This window comes from Echeneis naucrates, chromosome 2, assembly GCF_900963305.1.
Source record: "Echeneis naucrates chromosome 2, fEcheNa1.1, whole genome shotgun sequence".
NCBI lineage: Eukaryota > Metazoa > Chordata > Actinopteri > Carangiformes > Echeneidae > Echeneis > Echeneis naucrates.
The window spans coordinates 12,679,593-12,705,845 of NC_042512.1; the positions used below are offsets into that span (position 1 = coordinate 12,679,593).

At 44.4% G+C, this 26,253-nt stretch overlaps 2 protein-coding genes across 4 annotated transcripts; one reads left to right on the forward strand and one right to left on the reverse strand.

The window, feature by feature from the left end:
* The first annotated feature begins 617 nt into the window (after positions 1-617).
* Positions 618-25,685, forward strand: LOC115054739 (2-oxoglutarate receptor 1-like). 3 transcript variants are annotated; one of them, XM_029520113.1, is made up of 6 exons: positions 618-650; positions 846-911; positions 1,644-2,442; positions 2,534-2,651; positions 3,241-3,287; positions 25,318-25,685. In XM_029520113.1, exons 3-5 carry the CDS (start codon positions 1,651-1,653, stop codon positions 3,255-3,257), a joined length of 927 nt encoding a protein of 308 aa, XP_029375973.1. In that variant the 5' UTR covers positions 618-650; positions 846-911; positions 1,644-1,650; the 3' UTR covers positions 3,258-3,287; positions 25,318-25,685. The 3 variants fall into 3 exon arrangements, with proteins under 3 accessions (XP_029375973.1, XP_029375956.1, XP_029375965.1); XM_029520096.1 differs by having other exon boundaries at positions 1,644-2,651; positions 25,318-25,403; XM_029520105.1 differs by lacking the exons at positions 3,241-3,287; positions 25,318-25,685 and having other exon boundaries at positions 2,534-2,814.
* On the reverse strand, positions 5,605-21,731 carry LOC115050498 (heparan-sulfate 6-O-sulfotransferase 3-B-like). Its single transcript, XM_029513345.1, has 2 exons — positions 21,178-21,731; positions 5,605-6,376 (listed from the first exon to the last, which is right to left on the reverse strand). The coding sequence occupies exons 1-2, from the start codon at positions 21,729-21,731 to the stop codon at positions 5,605-5,607; spliced, it is 1,326 nt and encodes a 441-aa protein (XP_029369205.1).
* Positions 25,686-26,253: the final 568 nt, after the last annotated feature.

Here is a 26,253-nt window from a genome sequence, read left to right on the forward strand (position 1 = left end):
TTAATTCCAAAGGGTGAAAATGTGCCGCTCCTTGTGTTGCCTATTGTTTATTATTTGGAATCCACTGAAACTTTAGAACTAATTAAAACCAAATCTTTGACAGTTTAACAAATTAAAGTTTAACGAAGGAGGCCCAAAAAAACGAAAACTCTTGCTCATGACTTTGTAATTTCTTCCTTCATTCCCAGCAATCATCTGACTTCCTTATCGCTTTAATCAGAAACCAAGGTCTGAATATATGCCAGATTTAGCGCTGCAGTGCCACTATGAGACATCTGGATGCCTGTTTGAAGAAATAACAAAGACCAGTGCAATGAAATGTGCACTGGAGCGTTTACAAGCAGTGAATGTTTTGGCTCCACTGGCCTTTCCCAATTTCTCTGCAAGTTCACCTTAAACCTGATCTGTGTAAATAAGCTTTATCAGCTCAGGCATGACACCAGGAAGTTGATGCACACAGCTGAAGGTGAGCCACGCAACGTTGGATTTTTTTTTTTTTTTTTTTTTGTTTGAAGTGGTCTGGAGTCCCCCCCCCTGGGTGTGGAAAACTGCAAAAAAGGGGGAGTGAGTAGGAGGAGGAATGACACGGGAATGGATATGGAAACGCATAAGTCTGAAGGAAGGAGCACTGATGAGGACACTGACTGGAGGTGAGCAGAAAAGAAAAAAATCTCTTTTTCAACTTGTCTGTGACCATTTCAAGACATAAACGAAAGTATTAAAATTAGTGTTTTCCCACAATTACAATCTTGCTAATGAGTAAACATTCCTGACCTCTGAAGTTTGAGTGCAAGTCTTTTCACATCCTCACATCTACAATGAGCCGATTGGACTGACTGTTTCAGGATGCTGCCATCAAGCCTGGATGCCATAGGTGCTGTCATATCCTGAGCTGTAGCAGACTGTTGAAGGTAATTTTGTTTTTTTTTTTTGTTTTTTTTTTCCCCCCCTCCTGCTGAGTTTCCTTGATTGTTCCTTTCTTTCCCAGTCTGCTCACCTTTCGGTTATTTTCTTTTTCTGTATTCTCCCCTTCCTTCCTTCCCAGAACAGTAATTGCCACTGACAGTGATATGACAGGTGAGGGAAAACAGAAATGATGACTCACCTGGAGTCTGATTCTTTCTCACCCAAAAACATATATATGCGCATTCATTTGAAGTGAGAAGTCCCAGGAAGTTATCTATTCTATAACATCCATTATCCGACATCCAGTATGTTTTGATACGTTAATATTAATTATTATTAATATTAAAACTTCTCCAATCAGTATTATCATGGTAAATATCGTAGAGATGAATATTGTCCAGCTTTGGAGCGTTTTAGCAGCTAGAAGCTTTTATTACAGCTGTTTTTCTCGCAGCATTAAGAGGAAATGACCCTGGAAAAAACTACATTGACTACATTGTAAGCAACTGCCAGATCTGCTTTGGAAGAGACCAAAGAAGAGCTAAAACAAGAATGGAAATTTGACTTGCTATGGGTAATTCAAGTCAAATGTATTATTTGCATTTAAAAAAAAAAAAAACAACTTTCTTTTTAATTAATTTTATTTTCTAATTTACTTCAACTACTTCCCAAAAGCGCTCAACCAGTTATTCCAACAGTCCCTTCTCTAGTTTTCATTGTTCAAACTTACTTTTCAGGTCAGCCATGGACACCAGCGGTAGCAATGGAGAAGATCCCATCTCCAAGTGTGTGGTCCAACTGATGAAACGCTACTACTTGCCTGTCTTCTACACCATCATCTTCATTGTGGCATTGGTGGGAAATGTGACCTCCATCGCCATTTACCTGACAAAGTTGCGTCCCTGGAAAAGCAGCAGCATCATCATGGTGAACCTGGCGCTTACCGACCTCCTCTACGTGCTCAGCATGCCCTTCCTGGTTCACTATTACAGCATCGGCGAGTCGTGGCTGCTTAGCAACTTCATGTGCCGCTACATACGCTTCAGCTTCCACTTTCACCTCTATGGCAGCATCCTCTTCCTCACATGTCTTGCAGTTTTCCGCTTTGCGGTGGTGTTAAAGCCTTTGATCGCCGCTCAGGTGGAGAAGAGGTTTTGGGGTATTTTGGCGTGCTCAGCTGTCTGGGTCATCGTCGCTGCTCAAACCGTTCCCATGTTGTGGTTAATATCCTCAGAAGAAAGCCAGAACAAGACCGTCTGCATGGACTTTGCGAGCACCAAATGCATTGACCAGCTTTACTGGTACAGCTGGCTGCTCACCACAGTGGGATTTCTCCTTCCCCTTGTTGTGGTGTTTCTGTGTTACATCGGTATCAGGAAGCAGTTGGCAGAAGGCCCGTACGAGAGCACCCCCAGTCGGGTGCGGGCGCGACGTGTGACCGTGCTGATCCTGGTGGTGTTTGTCGTGTGTTTCCTGCCGTACCACACTTTGCGTGTGCTCCGTATACACACAAGGAGGCAAAACACACCAGCTTCGGTGCATAACATTGTTGACGCTGCATATATCATCTCAAGACCTCTGGCTGGACTCAACACGGTCTCTAACCTGGCTCTGTACACTCTGTCAGGTGACAAGTTCAGGAGGGCCTTCCGCAACACTTTCCACTGGGCACGATGTCTGGACAAGGCCAGGTCGCTGCTCGGCATCGCCCCCACCAACACGGGCGGCACGGACATGCCTGATGTGTGAGACATTTTCGTCCTCTCTCAGACTCATTTCCCTGTCAGACACGAGCAGACCCTTTTGGTTTTGGGTTGTGTGAAGTGGAAATGTGAATGTAAACATAAATTTGCATGTCACACATTTTCTTTAGCTGTAACGGTTGTGGATGTAATTTACTTGACAGTAAAAAAGGAGATAAAATGGCTTTTTTCCTTCACACCCTCAGAAAGACTTTGCTGTTTGGTTTATGAAGTAAGAAGTGATTTCACATATCTGAGATGTGGGTTTTGTTTTGTTTTTTTCCTTTTTTGTTTGCTCACGCAGAAAATAAACTATGGTTTTCTGAAAATAAAGGTTCTTCATTTGTCTTTTAATGTTTTAAAGCTTTAACTCCACATTTTGACTGTCCGCTGCATTAAGCCATTATTTTACCAGCTCTGGATTCCTGCCTTTCCTGACCCCACATCACCAGTTAATATAAATAAGAATCTGTTTTTCAATTTATTTGTTTGTTTGTTTGTTTGTGTTTTTGTTTATTTATCAGGTCAGTGGAATAACAAAGAGAATTTTAAATTCTTGATATTTATCCAGTTCTCTCTCGATATTTTTCAGACCCGGGTGATAAATAACGGCGCACCAGACGGAGGACCCTTGCCCAGGTAGGACTGTCTCTTTTTAGCCGGTTTGCGATATAATTGAAAACTTCACATTTACTCTGACTTTTTATGTAAAATACCAAAATACAAAAAAATAACACGTACGCGTTTTGGCAGTTGAAGCCAGTTTAAATCAGGTTGTAAGACAGTTTTAAACATGTCCCATTAAAAAATCACCATATTTAGTCTTAACATTAATGCCTCAGTTAATGAGTCCAAGAATCATCTAAGCTTATACAAAGAGCATGAATCCAAAGAAAAAAATTTTAATGTCGTAATGTCAGAGTTTTGTTGATTGGAGCTTGTTTTATGTTGCCACCTATAAGAAGCATGCTTGGCTTTCATTATAGAAGCAGACATGTTCATCAGACATTAGAATTTTTTTCCCTTTTTGGATCAGTAATAATCCTTTCAAAAGGGATGGAAAATCAGAAAGCAATAGCCAGAAGCCTCCCTGACTGTGATTAAATGATTTTGCAGCCTGGTATCTCCTGCAGCCACTGAACTGTGAAAGCCTCGGAGGTTGTTTGAGCACTTATGTGAATCCTCTGTGCAGGATGCTTTCACCTTTCCCATGAGCTAACAAGGCAGGCGGTACATTTCTCATTTCCGAAGCCCACGTACTGCTTGTCTGTAACACTGTACAGGGAGGGCTGACAGCTAAACAACCAAAACACTGGGATCAGTTCTTTGGAGATGGCGTTAATGCCAAAATGTAGAAAGTAAGGTAAAATCTTTGACAACATGGAAACACTTAATGTCCACTTATCTTCACTGTGGAACAAATACAGATGAGATAAAGGAAGCTTTAACATTATTTTTCTGTCACAGGCGGCAGACTGATCCGTCCTGGATAACGAATGCCACTCTGCTGCATTGTCCTTCCTGCTATGTGGCTGAGATTACGTTTTAAAAGAAATATTGAGCTGTGACAAAAAGCTGACTGAAACTGAATGTGAAGCCGTGAGATGGAGGAAGTCAAAGTGAAATCCGCCATCATTATCACCGTCTTATGTAATTCTAATCTTTTTCTGTTAGATGCTGCATGACTGCAGCAGGCATGCGAAGGATATTTTAGTCTGTGGACAGAGCCATTTCCTTTTCTGCTTCCTGACTGATGCTCGTTCTCCTTCTCATGCACAAACAGCTGCATGGAGTGGCCAGGAAGTGCTGAATACGCCAACCATTATCTGGAGAAAGGAAATTAATGTCCAGGAGTGACTTCGACACCTAATATCTCCTCTTGTCTGTTAAAACAGATTGTTTTTCTATTCAACTGCAAATGGAAGTATTGGTAAAGCTGTATGTTTGTTGGATTTTGGAAGAGAAGCCGCTGACTTTCTTTTTTCTATTTCCTGCTGTGCCAGAGTCATGGTCAATTGAACTTTAAATGATCAATTTGGGAGCGAAGAGCCTGTGATCAATGGCCTAATGGTGGAAATACCAATGTTCCCTGTGTGTGATGTAAGGGCGCTGAAACCGGCTCTGACAGCCTGCCTTTCAGGCCTGCAGCCCTCCCTCTCTTGGGAGGAGGGGAGGGGAGGGGGGGGGGGGGGCCTTGTCAGTGTATCTGTATCCGTGTGGATATTAGAAGAAGTTGGCACACAGCATGAAGATTTCAGATTTTTTATGGTGAGAACATGCTGTGAAAAACAGAGAGAAAAGGAGCAGAGCAGGAACTCGTGAGTGTACACGTGCGTACGACAGAGAGTCCATCAGGGACAAATTTACATCACTAGATGCTGCATATTTTTTATTGAACACATTTCCTGCGAGAAATTGCCTTAATTGTTTCTGTATATCAGAGCTTAATCAGTCAGGAAGAAAAACACACTGCACACTATGCCAAGTTTGTGCTTTGATATTCTTATGAAGCCAAACACCAAAGAGTAACTACAAGATTTCACTGATCAATACAGCGTTAGATCACACACGACACAGAGGATCCTTCGAGTCACTCACCATTTTGAAAATATGCTAGAATTAGCCTTCTTCATGAGGCGCCTTACCCCCCCCCCCTTCCTTATTTCTACAAATTCTTTGAAATTTAAGAAACGTTTCCACTGCTTTCACATTCAAAGCATTTGCTTATGAACAAATACATTTCACAACTGTGGTTCCATAAGAAAAGAAAGACATAAAAAGAAAATGTTTATGCTGCCATGACAAATACATCCATCATAAATATTAAGACACCATTGGGTGGTCCGTCAAAGCGTCATGAGGCTACGAGGGCAGGAGATCTTGGCAAATTCACAGCAGAGGGGAGATGGAGGGGAGGAGAGTAAAGCACAATGAACCAAACAGCGATCAGCACATCTCACCACCGCTCCACCTGGCTGCTGTAGTCCTCCGTGGTGGTGGCCATCTCCTCCGCCACCCTCACCTCCCCTTCCTCCTCTTCGTCCCCCCGCCCCCTCCCTCCGCCTCCTCCGAGTCGCCACAGGTCGGGCAGGTAGGTCCTGTGCAGCCGCCGCCTGTGCTGCCTCTCCTGCCTCCTCCTCAGCCGCTCCTCCTGGTGCTGCCTCTGCCGGTTGTACTGGTAGCGTTGCAGGAACAGCTCCTTGGCGTACTCGTACAGCTCCACGTCGAGTGCGTTCAGCCCCTCGATACGCCACCGCACCTTCTCGCTGATTCCCACGCTGGCCGCCCGAGTGCTGTTGATCTGCGTGAAGGCCTGGATGAAGCGCAGGCCGAACGTCCGCTCGAACAGGTACTGCGTCTTGCGCTGGAACTCTGTGAGGCCGTAGAAGGCCATGTTGCGCAGGTTGGTCTTGGCGCTGGCGAGCAGCACCTGGCCTCGCTCAAGTGCGCTCATTGAGGACATGTTGTAGCAGCCCACCAGGCTGAGGTCAGCCAGCATGCGGACTTGGCGGTTGTTGGCCAGGTTAGAAGGGCAGTTCATGAAGTCTGCCAGGGGAACGCCAGTCCAGTCTTCGCCGCTGTAGCAGGCGGGGAGCTCATCCTGAGTGGGCGGGCGGCCATCGCACATATGGATAGCTGTTTTCCAAGTGGCTCCACGCTGAACGTGTTTCCATTCACTGAGGTAGCGCGACACTGGGTCACGTAGCATGGTGATGTAATAGAAATTCCTGCGGAGACAAAGAGAGTAATGTTTAACAAACGCAGTCAGTTTAAAAATATTTCTCCTTGAGCTAGAAGAATCTACGAGGAAACGGCTGGGGAAATAAATGTTCACAAAGGTACACAGATTAAAAGTGTTTGGGCCAAATGAAATTTTACATCCAAAAGGTCAAAGGTCAACTTCACTGTAGTATCATTTAGTCCAGCAAATGAACTTGTGATTGTGACTGAAATGCCTGCAGCATGGCTGATTTGCAGGGGTGTCCAACTGTGACGGTCGTTCTCGCTCTTTACTGATTGTCTTGCTCAGCTAACTGCTGGCTGCTGTGTATTTGTATCGGTTTGTAGACATGAAGGCCGTGACTCTCTGTTTACTGGGCTCCCAACAAGAGAGCTGACCGATCCCTTTTAATCTATAAAGTGAATTGCCGCTCGCCTTTGCTATTTCATATAACGCCAGTGTGAGTGGATAATAGTGTCTGTTATTTGGCCCAAAATGTATTTCATTTCAGTCAGATAGCAGGTTCCAGCAGAATACCGTATTCTATTCAGGGAGTACGTGTGAGCCCGGTTTATGATACGCAGGCTGAAGAAATCGTCAGGAAAAAGACCACGTGCTTCACTGAAGGTGGATGAGGCTACATCATTTATTTCACATCCTGCAGCAGTTAAAAAAGAAACGCTATTCAAAGAAGCATCACAGCAGTGGAAGATTATAGAGAGCGCTGACAGTGTGATTAGGGTTTAAATGAAAAACATCATCATGTGTGTCCAAGGATATTAGAAAGAAATGACACAGAGGGCAATGCAAAAACAGGAATATATAGCATATAATATCTATCAGATCCTTTTTTTTTTTTTTTTTTTGGTCCCTCTGGTCATAGGTTGTTTTTGTTTTTTTTGTTTTTTTCCGAAGTTTCAAAAAAAAAAAAAAAAGATGTAATCCAACTGCAGAGAAACCTTTCAGCTGACAGATGTAGCTTTCTGCTCTTATCTATTGAGTTCAGTGATGACGGGTATAACGGCGAGGTGACCGAGGGAGCCGGTGCTGGGAGACTTTCAGCCATTTAAAAAAAAAAAAAAAAAAACAACATTTTTCAAAAGAGAAACAACATGGATAAAAGGGAAAATGAAAACGCTGATCTTGTGTGCAAAGATCACCATGACCTTACGGTGTCAGGCAGAAGCCCACTATCAAGGCCGAGCAAAAAGCTGAACATTTCATTTCTCTCTCTCTCCCCCTCCCTCCTCAGCACTGTAGTTCATTTTCTAGTTGGTTTCAGTCAACAGCTAAATAAATTCAGATTCAAGGACGCTTTATAGCAGTGTTGCTGTGCAGGCTTCTCTTTTCAACTTTTATTACGATTCAAAACATGATGCGTTTCCTTTTCTGTATCGTCCTGCAGCTTGTTGATATTCCTTTACTGGACTACCTTTGAGCCCATTAGATTTTGTCTTCCTGCGAGGACGTCTCGGTGGGCTGGATTTGGCCGGGAGGAGCAGAGACTTGCTGCTGTGATCTGGACCTGTTCCCAAAAATCAGATGGTTGTAATGGTTGGTGGGCTTCACACTCCATACCCGAGTGTGCGTATTTGTGTGTGACCGTGCGATTAGATGAGAGCAAGTTCGGACTTTTGGTATTGACAAAAGATGTGCCAAGACACACACCTGCACATTTCATCTGGTGAAATACTGAGAATGAATAACTATAAAGCTGCAAAACCGCCACAGTTACAAATCAAATTTTTCAGTGCTAGACAAATAGCCTTTCAGATTAGATGTGACACGTCTCTACAAAGCATTAGTTATATTAAAACCTATTTCTGGTGAGGTTGGCCACTAATAATTAATCTTTGCCTTCCTCTTCTACTGTGTAACTACACTGACTGACCAAGACTTACTCAGAAGGAAGAGGGAAGTGAACCTTGTGTTTCACTTTAGCAGATAAAAGTGTCTGTAGTGTTAATATTTTCCTTACTGCACCACTTCCCAGATTCTTGATCTGAGTCGGTCCACTTTCCTCAAACATTTACTCCTCAAACCACAATAATTCTTTTTGTATTGCCATTAAAAGTGATTCAGAATCGGTTAACAATAACAGAGAATAGAGAAACCAAAAAAAAAAAGGGCATCCCTGAAATTTTCTCTTTTTATTTAATTAAATTTTTAATTTTATTGAGTTATTCTGATTCCTTTGAGCTGCTTGTTGACATTATTTTCGTTCCAGAGCTGTAGTTGTACTAAACGTCTCACTGGTCATACGGTTCTGACTTTTGTTCGTTGTTCCCAAACAGAACAACAGAAGATGACTCTCAGTCCTATTGAGCGCTCCTTCAAATCTTTGATGTGACATCGAGGGAGATTCAAAAATGTAGAAAACTAGATCTGTTATTTTTACCTGTTAGACTGAAGCCTTGATGTTTGTCTCTCCTGCCTGCTCTTACTCGGTAAATTATGCTTTTTCTGCGATGGTTTCACCCTCTGTCATTGTTTGTTGAGTCTAGTTTTACTGGGCCTTTGCATTTTTTACTTCATAGCTCAAGAGAATTAAAGCATACTGTGCTGAAATTTCCTACAGCGCAGAATAAAAAAGGAAAGACATCACAGACACCAAGAAACGACTGAAGTCATTCCCTTCAAATAAAGAAAGACAAAGAACAAAAGCTTCATTCTGACAGGCAAATTTTTCACTTCCATTCACCTTTATACCTTAATGCCTTTCCCCTTGCAACACTAAAATGATGCATTCAACTAATATATATTGCCCGCCATAAATAGAAAAAAAAAAAAAAAAAACAGCAACCATTTGAACCAGGGACTTTTGTGCTGAAAGAGTCAGTGCAGCTGTAATTGTTTCAGGTACACTGCTGAACCGATCAGCCTTAAAAGATCCCCAATTTAACATTTAGTGTCAAATGGCAGATATCGTTCAGCTGTGACATATACTTAAGTAAGTGCCATGATGATATCATGGCAGAACACACTTGCGGACAGGCACACCACCCCAAAAGATAAAAGCCATCCACAGGGGAAGCTAAGTGAATTACCTTGCCATCTTCACCGGGCCAAACCGACAGCGCGAGGTGGATGGACACACACGAGCGCCTCACAAAGCCGCCTTTGTTGTACTTCCTGGAAAACAGCTCAGTCCTTTCTTTCTCCTGTGCCTATCATCTATCCGTACGGCTAACCGCGAGACAGCCGGATCAATAAATGTTCATGCAATCCCACCTTTCTGCGTCGGCGCTTTCATTTGCACAGCAGCAAATGTCAAAGCACTCCTCTTACTCATGTCAGGGACAGGGCGCAGGGTCAGATTATGAAGGTCAAGAATAATTACTTGCTGGATGAAATGCTGCAGTGCTCTTTTGCCTCTCTTTCTTTAGCCAATGAAAATGTCACTGAAAGAGAATTTTCTGGCATTTGTTAGGTCCATTGCATCAACAGCAGGAGATGCTCGTTTGAAGTGAAGTAAACCTGAGTCTTCAGTAGAGGCATTTTACTCAAACCAGAAGCATGTTTTCTTGTTTTATCTGTCCGGTTAAGTGTCATCATTATTGCCTTTTTATACAATGTGGTTGTATTGTTTCTGAGCTTTGTGAGGAGAGAGTGCATCGTGTGTCTGGAAGAACAGGAAATAGATTCCTGTCTGCGTTAAAGGCTGAGTAATGAAAGTTAGTAATCGTCGTTTTTTTGTTTTTTCCCAGAAAACTCTGAAGATGTTGACGTTGTTTAACAGTGTCGAGGTTTCGGAGCGTTTCTCGGAGAGCGCCTCGGGGTTGAATTGGTAAAAGTTGACGTGTTGGTGAGCAGCTGCATGTTTCGGAATCCCGCAGACGTGAACTGCAACATTGAGTGTGAACTCTGCTTTCAGGGTTACATTCATGTTTGGCAGCAGTTTACTGTGAGAGAAGAAATGGTGCTTGGATTCCTTCCGTTTTAGGTTTGTTAGCTGATGAGGTTTTCCTGAGGTAAAACAACTCCTGCCATCTGCTCTGGCTTATTCCATGCCGATGCCTAAGCTCTTTGCGAATGTGCTCAATGGCTTTCAAGTCTTTCACGCCTGAAAGGGACAAAGTGTGGGCATTTTCAGTGCTCTCATATACCTGATTGATTGAAGCAAAAACTAATGTTCTCTGACAGCCCTGAGTGAATATACAGAAGCTAAAGCAACGCTGGTATTTAATAGCACAACCGCTGTCAGCGCACAACCGTGCAGGCGCGTGTGATCATGCAAGGGTGTTCCTGAAGGTAGAATCAGCTTGTCGCAATTTTGCTTCCGATCAATCCGACAGCTTGTTGGTGCCCTTCTCCTGTCACCTTTCTCCACACAAAAATCCTACAAACACTATTGATTGGCCTCTCTCCTTCCCCGTCTTCTCTTTGTGTGTGTGTGTCTCTCTCTCTCTCTCTCTCACTCTCTCAATCACCATCAAAAAGCTAAATAGGAAACTCAAAACAAGGATCGATATCTGCCTTGTTAATTCACTCACTACCATCAAGGACACTGCCACTCTCACGATAAAAGCTCTAATGGAAACCATTTATGCCGCTGAAGAAGCAGCCCATACAGAATGTGTCTGGATCGACAACAATCTGATTTGTTTCATCGTTTTGAAAATTGAAGCGATATCACGTTGCATTTAGCCGAGGCATCTGTGAAGTTTCCTCCGCTCCGACTCAGTCACACTGTTCCAACTAGCTCCGTCAATGAAATATCACTTGCAGGGGTAAGAAATTCTGAAAGCAAGTGCTCAAAACAAGGACTTGCACAACAATTTCACACTGAAGTCAGGGTGTTGATAACTCGCACAGTTGGAGCAAATCCATTTTAAGGGTGTTTCTATGCCCATGAGGAATTCCTGAACCATTTTCTCCATGAGGGGACTAGAAGAAAAAAAAAAAAAAAAAAAAAAAAACTTTATCAGTCATCTCGCTCCCTAGTCATTGTCTTCATCAGTGCAGCCTGGCGCTGTAAAATCACTTTAAACACTAAAACACTTGAGGTGTTAGTCGCTCAATTTCCTACATTAAACAGAGGAGAATTAACAGGAGTATGGTGTAAAATTTAATTTAAGGGACTGTTTTCTCTGGTGCCAAACACGATGACTCAGCCACCGTTGTCTTCGTAGTACGAGGTTAAAATATGCTGTTTGAGCAGTGTCTTCGGGGCAGATGGGAGAATTGGAGGAGGATTATCAGCTGGGGCTAGCTGGTTCGCTTGCTACATTAAGTAGAGGAAAAGTTGTGAGAATTAACATTGGCGTTGCTCCACAAGGCGCAAAATAGATGTGTAATGTTGTGTTTTGTGTCGTTGCTTCACCGGAGAGCTTCGGCGCTCTATGTGGACTCACTCGGCCCTTTTTTGCCCCTCGAGGTGCACAGATCTGTGTCACGAGCCTGGACTGGGCCCAGTTGTCACTCCCCGACATGTAATTAACCTGATACAAGCAGAATTAAGTTCTGCGTGAATCCCCGTGCTGTTTTTAATGGCAGTCTGCCAAGGTGCCACCCCGCCTGCCTGTTCAGGGGAATGGGGAAAAGCCACTCTGATTGGATTATTGCACCCATCCATCCGTCTATCCATCCGAAGCCTCCATTCATTAGATGAGGGTGGGCCATGGCGGCAACAGGCTAAGTGGGGTCTTCTAGACATCCGTCTTCCTGGCAGCACTTGGCAGCACCTCCCAGGGAATCCCAAGGTGTTCCCAGGCCAGATGGGATATGAAATCCCTCCAGCCAGGGAGGGTTGTGCCTCAGTGTTTCTTCCAGTCCTATGTGTCTGGAAAAGCTCCAAAGGAAGGTGCCAAAGGTTTATTGAGTATGCACAGAAACACTTAATCAGGAGACCGCAGAAATCCTTCTGAAGCAACGTGAAAATGACGTTAACTTCAGAAATGAAACGAAATGCCTTGCTGGGCTGATTGGAAGCGTTGAATGAACCTCGAAGCAGGGGAATTATTCAGCCTTAACTCCAGGAGGGAGATGTGGACATAATGACTTTGGCGAAGTGCTGCATTAGCCTGGTTTGATTTCTATCTGAACAATTTTGTTTGCGGGCGATTCAGTTCGCCAGTGACAAGCATGAAGAGCTATAAAACACAGCGGAGGGCACAAATTCCCCCCAAAAAACTGTGGAGACCGACAATTAGAGGAATGTCAGTGGGTGCAGATCCAGCAGCGGTTGGTCTGTAAATGTTGTGTGGATGGTTGTGAAGCTGCTGGACCCGGGGAAGTCTCATCGCATCAGTCTGTGGACCAGGAGGTCAAGCGGGACCCATTTTCACTCATCTGAGTACAAATGTAATCTCTGTCTGCCAATTACAGGCAAAATGATCCCAGTCTCCATCTGCACCCAGCAGCGTCACTGCCCAACCATCGGGCGCGCGCAAGTAAAGAAACGACACAACACAATTCACCAGCGCAGCCACTTCAGCTCAAGATGATCCATCAATGCTGTGCTCTCCCCACCAAAACATAACCCAGTTGCAGGGAACCTCAGCAGGTAACGCTCCCTGACGAATCATACAGGCGCACTGATTAAGAGCGAGAGAGCTAGGAGCGGAAAATGATGAGCAAGGAGACTGGCGGTGCACTGTGATCTTCTTTGGTCACAGATATGAGATGCTATTCTGGGCAATAAAGGAAAAGCCCCAGGGATGCCGGTGAGGAGTCGAGGGGGCAGAGAATGATAAAGTATCCAGGCAGCGAAGGGTGTAAAGATGTGGTTTTACCGAAGACTAGACTGTGTGTGGAGCTGCAGCCTGCATATACTTAAACCATTTACATTTCAAAACAAAAATGAGCTGTCTGCTCAAAAAAAAAAAAAACAAACCTTCCTCTTGAGACTGAATCATCAGTCTGTGTTTCTTCAGTTGCATTTCAGGTACTGTAGCATTCCCACAGAGTTCAGAGAATGCATTTGGTTTTCAAACACATCCACAGCAAGGAGTGTAGAAAACATCCACGCACACAACGACCTGGCGTGTGCAGCTTTAGTAGCTTTAGCTTCTTAGCCTTAACCTTTGCTTGACATCTTAATCTTTGCGGCTTTGTGAGGTGTCAGCTAGTCCTCTAGCTCCATGTAGATATGAACAATAAATGGGAGACTGGATGCTGCAAAATGTCAAACCTGCCCACACAATCTGAAAGCCAGTCCACTTTTTAGCGGTATGTGTATGCCGCTCTGAACCGTGTCTTGGATGTTTTCTCGAAGCATTTTTACACAGAGTCTTTGAAAGTCGCGGGTGGTTTCCAGCTTTCATCTGTCCCACAACGAGCCCTCTGGAGAATCACAAAAATAAGACTTTAATTATGCGATAATGAAAATAAAAAGGACTTTGTCGAATCAAATGTAGTTCTCGCACAGCTGGAACACTTTCATCCAATCCCATAAAAAATCTGATAGCACAAAACAGAAACCAGGAGGCATTTTGATGAATAGCTCATAATAATCTCTTGAGCAGCGACTTCCTGTCTGTGATGTTTTTTCTTTTCTCGCTTTTTCAAAATTGACACGCATTGTTTGGTAACAGCAGAATCTTCGGAAGCAATCCAGTTGACTGGTTTTTGTCAAAATCTGGATTTCTGGATTAATCGCACTGCCACCCCCCCCCCCCCCCCCCCCCCCCAACCCCTCCCTCCCTTGTATAATAAAACCTGTCTTCAACTGCCCCTAATCCCCAAAGACTGCAGAGATTACCAAGATCCTCTGAGTATCTCTCATTTCCCACAAGAATACTAGCCGTTGCTCTCTGTCAGGGAGGGTGCAGATAGAGGCGTTTGATTCCACTGCAACAATTGTAAATGTACAGTCCTCTCTTGAACTTGATCCTCTCAGACATACAGTAAAAGCTTTATGAGGTGATTGAAGGTGATTCTGTCCTAGATTTCAGTCAGTTCCTCAATTTGACATGTTGAAGTCGCAACTTAGCATTTTATGGATACAACGCATATTATCCTGTTAATCTTCGCACAAATTCCAGTCAGCGCTAGTTTCATATTTTCGGATGTCAGGCAGACTCTACTGCCCCCATTAAAGCAAGCAGTAAAATTGGAAAAGTTGCAAAACCTCCTGGGAAGTCAAATTCTGCAGATCATGATCAGTTCATTATCACTATTGACGCTAATGATTAGCCGTGCACGTCCTGTTGTTTGTCTGTGTCGTAAGTGAGTTCAAAATAGTATGTAAGGAACAAAATGTAGCCTTTTTAATAAATTAAGTCATCCTGATGGCTCAGTTGCTAAGTGCAGTGCAGTGAGAAGACTGAGGCTGATCTCGTGACTCTATGCTCAATTGTAAGCCAAGCTGATTTTCTGGTGAGAATTTCCAAGCATAAATTTTTCCATCTAACTTCTGTGTTTCCCAAAAGGCCAAACTATGAATTCAAAGGTTTAAAGACTTCAGTCTGAGCTTCAAGAAAACATCAAATCTAATATTGACACGACAGTGTCTGATATGTTTTCCTCTTTCCACATCTCAGAGGTCAGAGGTCACGCCGCTCTCTGTTGGGCCTGTTTGTCTATAGTACCATCGTCCTGCTGGGAGGCATGGAATAAAAAAGAAGTGCTCTGATTGATGTCAGACAGCAGTCTGACATAAATCATCATATGCCACCTCATGCAAAAGATGATATTTTTAATCCGCCACGTGTCACCGACAGGCTGGTGGAGATATGTTCCTTGCGAAGGGACGTGCTGTAGCACTTACCTTCTAATGAAAGCACCGTCTTCCCCCTATTAGCACAAAACGCAGTGGCATTGGCTTGGCCTCCTCCAAAGAGGTAACCTGGGGTTGTGTAACGCTGCCAGGAACTATAACTAAACGCCACCTGAGGAGGTTTCTAAATGTTCCATCAGCCCACATCACAACAGCACCTGCAGGATAGACTCTCCCAAAAGACCCATACAAAATCACCCTTTGCTAAAAATAAAAGTCTGGTGTCAGGAACTCTTCGTATGCTTTTCCACCCACAAGAAGTGACAAAGAACTTGAGTCAAACTGTCTCCTAATGCAGGACAGAGTCCAATGGCTTTTTACTTTTTTAGTGCAGCGTAAATTGAGTTGATCCAATATTTTTGGCTCCAAAAAGCCAGATCTCAACAAACGTAGCACGTCGTAGCAAAACACAGATGAGTGTGTTGTTTCTTCCATTACGATAGCACTTTAAGGGATCCACAGGGAGCTTTTTTCTTTTTTTTTTTTTCTTCACATTTCTGGCCGTTTCTTGACAATCAGCTTTCTTGTCAAATTGAGTTTTAACACTGTGGTTGTCAGCGGCTTGAAGTGACTTGTTGTGTTAGCCCGGGGACCTACGTTGCAGAAGTGTCGACAGTAAATGGGCAGTTTTACACCTAAAGCTTATAGGAATGCTTTGGTTCATTGGACATCCCTTCCTGGAGTCTCTGCGTATTGCTCTTTAGCTCGGGATTTAAACTGGCTCATTGTAGATTAATGTCAGAAACTTGGAGCCAGTTGTTTTTTGTCCTGATAGTCCTGATAGGCGTACTTCTGTGAAACATGGCTTTGCAAAAGGGAACACAGTCACGTAACTGGAAAACTACATTTTGATGAAAATCTGCTTTTTCACCCTAATTTCATTCTTTTTTTCTTTTTTTTTTAATGTCTTATCTTCATGGGGTGTCTTGCATATTTATGCATTTTAAATCCCATTATGCCACCGAAATCATTAGTAGTAGGGAGCCATAACCAAATTTATAGCTTCGACCACCTTAACTGTGTCTGGAATGAAGTGGGCTGATTAGACGCATTTCGCCCAGTCTGCATTCTTCGCTCTAATCTGAAATAATGAGGTCAGTAATAAGGTTACACTCTTGACTGCTCAGTGTGAGGCCGGCTGCCAAGGACGAACCAGGCAGCCCTGCAATGGGAACAGGTTTGACGTCTGGCCTAAGAGCCATTCTGTAGCCTGCTGTGACATGAGTGCTGCCGCCCCACGCTGCGAGCAGCAGCGTCTGACCAACGGCGAGCATATCAAAAACTACTTTGGCTGGTCAAGTATCACTCGGCGAAGTTTGAGTGCTGCAGCGCGAAACTGGCCGTTGGTATTGCCGGGGTGGATAAATGCCTGTACGGGCAGCGTCTGTCAAGAACGGAGCGAGGAAACTAAAAGCAGCCGTCTTATGGTCAAATGTGTTTGCCACCAGTTTTCTGGAGCCGTGCGTCCGGTCCTCATAAAGCATCAACACGTCTGAGCTTTTACAAAACCAGAAGCGGTTGCCATGCCAACTCGTGAGGTGACCACAGAGCTAATTATCATTCGCTCGTTTCTTTTTTTGTTTTTTAATCATTATTACTATTTCATGATTTTCTCTAAAGGCACGTTGAATTTTTTTGTGAATTTACCGTAAGTATATGAAACCTTTTCCCTCCTCTTTCACTGCGGCTGAAGCAGGTTTCTGTGTCTGCTGGCGTTTGGATTTTTTTTTTTTTTTCCCACTGGTTGGGGTGTGTAGGAGAGAGGTGATTTCAAGGTGACTATGAATTGCTCAAAAGCAGACAGATGGTGCTTCTGTATTTAGAGAAGACCAGCAGGACAACAGCTAGCTAATGTACAAAACACTGATGTTTTTCATGACGGGCAGCAATACGAGGAAAGTCATCACCTGTTACTGATCCAGCGATGGTGAGGGAGCACACATAAAAGTGATGGATATAGTTGGGTAAAAAGAAATTCAATTAACGCTGAAAAGTTTTTGTCTCCTCTCACCTCATTTCACAGCACCCACAGATACCTCGTCAGGAGCGCAGGGCAGGAAGTAGTGAGGTGGGGAGGTCACTCAGGACATGGCAACAGAAAAACAGCCAGTGTGACACTTGGAAATATTACAAATGACATTTTTAACACCTGTTCACTTCAGCGGTTCGCTACAAGAGTTAAATCTGGGCAGCGCAAGATGATTAACATTATTTTCAGGTAATTTTTTCGGCCGCTTTTTCATTTAATTTGACAGACAGCATGAGCTGGTAATAGGAACGTCGGGGCGGATTCGAAGCCACATGCTCCAAATATCCAATAATTCCACTTCTCTGAATTCTAAAATTAAACCATATCTGGTTGTGTTTTCATTTATTGGCATATTCAGACAAAAGTATGAAGTCGACCACATTATGCTTGTAAAGAGTAGCCTCAATCAGTGATATAATTGGTTGTATCTTATCGACACACGTGCAGCCAAAATTTTACTCTCTGATCAGAGTTTGGTGTTAAAATAAAGGGTAGTTTTATCCATACAGTTAGTTTTGCTGGCAGTTCTAATCCAGCTGTCCTTTGTTCGAGGGTTTGGCTCCAGCTATTCATGTGTGATTGCTTCTTTCCCCAGCAGCCAACCGGGTTTTAAAGAGGCATTCATCCTGAGCCATGAGTTTGCCTGGGATTCTGCCCAGGAGTAATGTGACAACAGAGCAATCAAACTCTAATCCAAATCATTTCATTACTTATTTACCGATCTCTTGCCAATTTCAATGAGTAAAAAGGCAAACACCAAAACACAAAATATTGTCTCTGCCATTAATACTATCCAGATAGCTCAGGTTAAATACATTTAAATTCAGGTTCAGCCCCCCCGCCCCCAACCAAAAAAAAAAAAAAAGATATCATTTTACTCTCCTCCAACTGGCATTTTCAATTTGAGCTTTGTGGAAGTTTGAGGAAAATAGTTGAAACATTTCCAAAGCGTTTTTATGCTTGGCAGGCAAACTAACATCACATCTGTGCGAAGCGATGAACAGACTCAGCCTCGACAAATTAACGCACAAAGAAAAACAAACAGGGTTTCCATCATGTTTTAACATTTAGTCGTCTTTTGTCGCCTTTGAATCAGATCCTGTCGTTCCTTCCTCTTCCGCAGTGGCCTAATGGCGTCAGGCTTCAGAACAGGCTCCTTCTTGCCACCTTGCTGCACAGCTTAGGTTATCATGAACTGCTGTTTTCTTACTCATCTCGGCCACAGCTTCGTACTGCTGTGAGTGTGGGTCTGGATGAGTGAAGGGCTGAGGTTTTAATGTTGTATTTTTACTGCTACTGGGGGCTGCTGGCCCATTTAAGCAGCAGGAAATGTAATGAGTCAGGTGAAGTACAAGCAGCATAAAGTTTGTGCCAAAGTTGTCCGAGAGAATGCACTCAGAGTTATTTGTAGGAATGCTGTATGTTAAATAATCCAGTGGAGGGTCTGAGGGCTGAGGTAAGACTTTCTGTAAACAACATCACAACCTGCTGGATGTAGCCTGGAGATAAGTGTGGGCGTCCTCCGTTCCCATGATGTTTTATCCCTGACTGTCTGCTGTGCCATTGCTTTACGTGCCTTGTATAAGACGAGTCATCCTTTAATATCAACATGCTCCTCCTAAATCAGATTGCCGTTGGCAGTCAAACTTGGAACAAATGTGGAGTGTTTAATAAAATACATAAAAATGGCTCAGACTCTCTGAGCTCTCTGTCTCAACTTCAGGTAGCAAGTAAAGCAAAATAAAAAAAAAAGCAAGAGGGATTATATGTATTAATCTTTATGTTTATGCATGAGATAAACAGCTCTAATACTTTTTAGCCTCTCCACAGAACAGTAGGATGAGGACACACAAATCTCCCGAAGCAGAATGGCCTTAAAGGATAGATCGGAGTGGCATTAAAATTGAATTAAGCCGAGCAGTAACATGACTTTTTAACACACCCAGGCACAACCTCAGCCACCGTTGTGCACTGCACGTCACAGTCCGTCACCGACTGGCTGCATCGCCCCAAGTGACAGGAGAAGGGCCTGATGAAACTGCAACGGGAAACCTCAAGGCAGCAAATCGGCAGAGTAAGCTCCGCGTTGGTCTTGATTCAGCAGCTTTAATTGAAACCGACAGGAAGGCTTTGCTTAATTGTTCCTGTATTTCCGGGCTAATGGCTGCAGTGCGACTGTTCCCCCGATATTTTATTCATTTATTTTCTTAAGTGTGTGGACACAAAAATCCAAGAGGCACTATCCCGGAGAAACGAGAACTTGGCGTGACAGATTTGCCGCTGTTGAATGAGCTATGGCTCACGACTCGTCTGACAAATTCACAGGTATCAAATGAGATGTGAGTCACGGTGCACTCAGCTCACATTTGATACTTACCTCTAAAATATACACTGCATCTGCTCATGTGACAACCGAGCACACACTAAATATCATCTCAATACTTAGGAGGGTCCGTGTGAAGAACCCGATTCCGTAAAAGCCGGCCAGGAGCAGCGATGGCTTCTGACCTCTCCGTGGAAAGGCCAGACAGACAGAGCATTTAACTGCAGGGATCGATGAAGTATCGCGTTCTCGGCGAGGACTGCTCATCGCTGCAGTATCGTGTTATGTCACACTTGTCTGGTAAGCCACAGAAAGATTCCCCCAGTCAACACCTCTGAGAAATAAGTTTGGTGAGTAGAAACACGACTCCTGCATCAACACGTCGCTTCTTAGAATAATGAATGCAAAAAGTAAAAATGGAAGAAATTTGTCGCACAGATTTTGTTCCGGGTTTTCAAAATGGAGCCATCTCGTGTCACCAATCAGCAATGAATGGAGCGCGGTGCCATTAATGGCACATTAGTGAGCGCTGTTGTTGGTTTTTTTTTTTGTTTTTTTATTATTATTATTTTTTTCATTATTATGTCGGGTTGATTGGAGTGATCCACTCACAGTGCTCATGGCTCCGAGTGCCCCTCTTCCAAACTACTTCAAAGTGTTGAATTAAGTCTGATGGCTGCCACGGAGGGCAGTTAGTGGATTTGAAGGATTCTTGAAGTCTTCGCCGAACCTCCTTCAAGGCCCTCGGTAACATATGGAGATTTGCTCTCTAAACCAACTGCAAGGCAAATTGGCTCGAACACCCAGGCGGCACACCTCCGAGGACCCTGGCCTTCTTAAGTGATTTACTCCCTTAAGCTTAGCTCTGCTGGTTCTGTAATTACAGGAAATTGAAGCAGACCTCCCGAGGAGGAAACGCCGCTGACGTGCCAGGCGGCGTGCACGTTAACACCACAGCTGTGGCGGTGCTGCACTCACCATTGCATGCCAAAAAGGATGCACGATTGGCAGGTGAAATTGTTTTTCCACAACCTCCACTGCCAAAAAAAAAAAAAAAAAAAAGATAGAGCGAGAGAAGTGGAAGATGCTCAAGAAAAACCAAACCCCAAACCATCAATTACCGAGGTTCTAATGACATAACAGTGATTATAACTGTCTGACGGAAGAATCACTGTGCCAGGAAAATACCCAAGGTTGTGTTTTCAAATTGTTACAAGTCTGCAAGATATCCTGCTTCAAGCAGCAAACAGTCTGAGTTCCCATGAGCTCAATTCTCTTACATTCATTTCCTGTCAACGATTCTGACTCAAGCCACTCACGGTGAACTCTTTCTTCTCTGATTAGCACTCAAGTTGCTGGTGAAGTCACAAATTTGCTTCATTATTTATTTATTTTAAAATCAAAATGTTCACTGTGCCTCTCGTTTATTCATTCAACCATTCACCTGGCCGCTCTGTCAGGATCAGAGCAGGCAGATGACTGAATGAATGACTGATTTCATGCTGTGAGTGGGTCTCATCCGGCATGACCTTGTCACTCACATGTTCATGCGTTCATTGCTCACCCACAGATGGGGAGCAGCGAGAGGGTGTGAAGTGGTGAAAGGTCGGTAAATGAGTGAGCGAGTGCACTTTTTGCAAATAATGAATTGGTCTCTGCTGCAGCCTGAGTGAGTGAGTGAGTGAGTGAATGAATGAATGAATGAATGAATGAATGAATGGGCCCGATCACGCTCACCTCTTGCTCTTGCTCTTCTCCGCGGTCTTCTTGTCCCTCTTGTTCATCACCAGCGGGACGCAGCTCGTGAGCTCGGTCCAGTCCGCGTGCAGCCCGCAGCTCCAGCCGGTGGAGAACCGGGAGAAGAGCCACGACTCGGCTTTCCCCGGCCGGTGACAGGTGCACTTCCTCTGGCCGGGCACGCAGTCGCAGGGCCGCTCCAGCTGGATGTTTTTGACCAGGTGTCGGCCGAACGTGGTCCCGCCGGTCTTCTGGATGTGGAGGAAAACCATCACGTCGTCCCCGCGGATGTCGAAGGCCACGTGTCGGTCCAGGTCCCGCTCCCGCTCCGTGAAGTTAAACCGGGAGGTGATCTTGGAGGGGAGGTCCGAGTCCGAGTCCGGCTCCGCGTGAAGTAAGTCGAACCCGGACGAGTAGCGCTGGAGGAGCCCCTTGTCGTCCCCGCCGAAGGAGCAGGTGTTGCTGTCGGCGGGACACAAGTACTGGTACCAGATCATGAGGAAGAGCACCGCCGCGACGGGGATGAAGATGAGTCTGTTGAACTTCTCCTCCATGGTGGGCCCTCGGCCCCTCCGTCTCATCCTGCGCTTCGGGCTCGGGGTTGGCGGAGCTCCCGTCACTTCACCCCCCGGAGCAGGAGCATGACCCGCGGGGGCAGCTCCGGCTGGACTCGCGACGCACCGAGAACCGGTCCACTTCTGTCTAAAACTCGGATCATGCAGGACTCCCTCAGATTGGGGACATGTCTGTCCTCAGCGGAGGGGTCGGGACCGGCGGCACGACCGGCTCCTCTCTGCACATCCACTTCAGGCTCGGGTGTCCTGCCAGAGACGACTGCTGACCGGTCTTTGAGCCAGGAGCACCAGGACAAGGTATATATCATCCACAGGGGGACTTCCGGTTCGGCCCTTCAGAGTAAAATCAACAGCTGTTCAACTCAGTGTGGCACAAAGTCATCAGCAAAAGCTCCAATTAGGTTATTTTGACCTTTTTCCCCAGAAAAAAAAAACTGGTATAAAGTGGCCGTATACATCCATTATTATTTTTATTATTATTATTCACAGATGAAATAATAGTGTTTGACAGCAGGATGGCCCATTCTGGTAAATTTCTTTTCAGACTTAAAAAAATATGGCAAAAATATGATTCAGTCTGGTGGTCTGGTGCTTTTTGTTGAAATCACTTTCAGCCATACATCAACAATGAAATTGTGAAACACATTTTTACCGAACTCGATTGAAAACTAGATTATTTTTTTTTAAATGTTCCCCACGGAATCCTCCAAAAGTAAAACCAATGCGATTTTATATTTGATATCAGTGCCTCTGTGACACCAGGAGCCCTGAATGCAGTTTATTTCACCGTCAGACTCGAGCCTCGCTTTATTTTGACAGCCACTTAGCCCGGCGTCCGGTTTGGTTCTGCCCAGCTTGATTCTACATCTGTGCCAGTCATCTGTCCCGGCTGCCGAGCCGGTGACGCAACCGCATCTCTAATCACACATAGACAGGCAATTTGAGTGTCCGAGAACAAGTAGAAAATCTCCACAGCCACTGCGATATTTGATATATAGAGAGATTCAAACCGGAAACGACAGGGATTTTTTTTTTTTATTCTCTTGTTGTTCATTTTTAAATCATCTTTCAAATCCCACTGATCAGTAGCACTTAACTCATCACAGCTGATTTCACGTCATGTGCTTATTCCATCTTTTGGTGGATGTTTTGGGTTTGCTGAGCCCGCTGTAAGCAGAAAGGTGCACAGGTCTGCTTCATTCAATCGTCCGTCGAGCAGCGACAGAGAGGACATGTGTGTTTTGTTTTTGTTTTTTTTTTTTTTGTTTTTGTTTTTTTTTATCTGGATGTGTGCTCGACAGTTTACACAGAAGCAGCTCTGCACAATGTGAGTTTGAGAAAAAGAAAAAAGAAAATCTGACGTGTGTGAAGTTGCCACGCAGAGCAACAAGAAGGAGTTAAATCCTCGGGCGAGTGATTTCAGCACCATGGACAGATTCCAACATGACAAGTCAATAATTGGTTACGCGTGCGGTGTGTGTGTGTGTGTGTGTCTGTTTGTGTGTCTTCCACTTTGTCATCATCCCACATAGGTTTTCCATTTCCACCAACAGACTTGCACACGTGATGCAGTACAGTTGAATTTACGGCACTGTATGGCCACTGCAGGCATTTAGCCCTCTGTAATGGACTTCCTTTAAGCCCGCAATGATCAAAAGCTTTTGTTATTTTGCCTAAGATGCCCTCCATCAAGGGATTTAACCAGGATGCGCTCTGGTATGTATGCTATTCAATCCTCTTTGAGCACTGAATGCACTCTACCCTCCTGCTCTGACATTGACTTAATCTGTATGGGCGTTTAGTCTGAGGCTCAACCCTCTGTGTCACCTGACCTCCCTCCTAAGAAAGGGTGGAGGGTGAGGCTGGGTGGCATGGAAGGAATCTATTATGGAAAGTGTCAGGAAAAGAAATATCTCATTCTCCAAAGGTCACGCAGAAGTGGATGTTAAGTTTTCTGAGGTTTTTTACCCCCCCCCCCCCCCCCCCCCCCCCGCCTCAGTGATAATAACACCCTGTGTCAGCGTGCTCTTTACCTGTGAGGCCTCTCCCAGATATGACACGATACAGTCCTCATTTTGCAAAAGAAGCCTTTTCGACAAATGGCATGCTGATGAAAATCTGAGCAGTATCCCTGATGGGAAAGAATCAGCATTAATGTTATGTGCAGTGAAGCGAGACTTGTGTTGTTCTGGCTGTGCAGCTGGGATATTTATGAGGTCCCTGACGCTCACTACACAAGCCTTATGAGAAATAACCTCAGGAAGTGCTGATTCAGCCCACTGTAGCAATGCACAAGCCTCCCAATAACGGAACCGCAGCTTCCTGGAAATTATGATTGGATTGATTTGGGATTTCTGTGTTTCCAGTTGCGTCCATGCGTCTTTGTTTGTTTGGCGCAAGGCTGCTTTAATGCAGCACGTACGTGTGCTTTGTGCTTATTGGAATTAGTATTGATTTTAATATGATCGATTTGAGAGGCATTCAGACTTTCTCAGTTCACTTTTTGAGTTTTGCAGCCAGTGAGCTGAGAGTTTCGAGGCACTTCTAGCAAATGAGCACCCTGAGATGCTATTAAAGAAAGCAAATGAAATGTAAAACTGCTGCACATGAAAAATTGGGAACGTTTTAAGAAAAAGAAAAGGAGCACTGTGGGGTATCAAAGAAAGCGTCTTGTGCTGCCCGTTCAGATTCATTTTGCATTAGAGTGAGAAAAATGATCCAAACCTAAACACTATCAAGAAATCGCTGCCTCTTGCTGCTTGTTCTGCATGGGACACAAAATAATACACAGGAGAATAAGCCAAACGCAACGAGTGGAAGATAATAAAAATGAATCACTTTAATAATGTACAGTAATGTACTGGCGTGAATGAGACAGTGCTCCCATAATAAAAGACCCCATAGGTCCTCTGTGCAAGCAGCTTATTATGACCCGCAGGATTTCGCTTTGTGTCTGTAAATCTCACCAAGAGGCCAACAAACCCATCCAAGAAACTAAAGCAACAACGACACTAACTCAAAGTGCAATCACAAGTTTAATGTACAGCCTCTTTGTGTTACACAAATTCTAGCGGCTGAAGTTATTGTGACAAGAGCAGCAGCACTGGGTGGATGGTGGCAGATCGATTCGCAGACACCATGAAAGGGTCCATTCAGGCCTTTATGGTCCTTTGCAGCCGCTGTAGACCACAAAGGCCAAACTGACCTGAGCCGAGACCCAACACGTGTATCTCCCAGTGGCAGCCTCGGGCTCCTGCTCGTCTTTCATTTCACATCGATCCATCTTTCATTGGCTGGCCCACAAAGTATCCACCTGTTGGAGACTTTGAAATGGGACAGTGGAGTCACGCAGCTTTTTCTGGAACCGTGGCAAAAGAGCAGCAACAGGAACATGAGCACAGCAAGAGACCGGCCGAGCCATCCAAGTCAGGCTTTAGTTAGTTATTGATGTGTTGGTTTTTAGTTTTCTGCAGCGTCTTTGTCTCACCTTTTGACGTGACAAGTTGTCCAGATGCGAAATCAAAGACACTGAAAAGCGTTCACGTCACTGTTCTCTCATCAACAGGTGAAGGCGGCGACTTTTAAAGGAAACGTGCCCAGATGTCTCCCGTCACCACGGAAAACATCCGCGCGACAGTTGCTTCCTCGTCCTCGCCCTGCCTCACCTGCATACCTGCCGCGCTGTCACCGATCAGCTGATCCTCACCTGACCGCCCAGCTGCTGCTCATCGCCTCATTAGTCCCCGTGCCTGAGCTGGCAGCTCACCTGCTGTTGTTTGTCAGGCATTGCTGTGTTTTCCTGTCTCGTTTTCTTCACGTGCTCCAGCCACCTTCTGTCTCCAGTAGTTTGGAGCTTGCGTCCAGGTTTATCTGTGATGCTGACTGGCAACCTGTTACTGATCACAAGCCAGGAGTCTGTTTATTGGTCCTGTTGGCTGCAAAGGTAAAATCGTGTCAGCACTGACAAAGCAGCAGATTGTTTGGACATTTACATCAAGTTTTGTCCCCCCCCCCCCTCAAGTTTAAAGCACTTGAGTCCAAATTTGATTCTGTATTTTCGATTTAATTTCATGACATAAAGGACAAAGCTAACAAACATAAGAAATGTTTTACTCCTTTGCTCGTTTCCTTCTTCAAATATCAATTTGTTGACCTTTATTTTTTAGAATTCAGCACATTAAGTATTTACATTGTGGCAGCCAGTAATTATTTGCTCTGCATTGTTCATAGAAATTTGTCTCAGTCAAATAAACAAAGATGCCAAAATGATGATGCTGTGTTTGCATTAACAGGCAAAACTGAGGTTTTATACATCAAATTCGGTTGATTTCGGCTCCTTAAATCTGGCTGCTAATCCAACTTGAAACACACTTGTTCTGCATTGGCGGCAGAAATGTCCCTTTTTATTCTCAGTAATTGAACGTTTTCATTGTAAATCATATTATTAGACACCGTGCAGCATCTTTGTAGTGAGTGAATTGGCAGCTGTAGTCATTTGCCT

Coding starts and splice junctions, on each gene's coding strand:
- LOC115054739 (XM_029520096.1), top strand. CDS start 1,651: ATGGACACCAGCGGTAGCAATGGAGAAGATCCCATCTCCAAGTGTGTG.
- LOC115050498 (XM_029513345.1), bottom strand. CDS start 21,731: ATGGAGGAGAAGTTCAACAGACTCATCTTCATCCCCGTCGCGGCGGTG. Junction 6,377..21,177: donor GAGAAGAGCAAGAGCAAGAG/GTGAGCGTGATC, acceptor TTGTCTCCGCAG/GAATTTCTATTACATCACCA.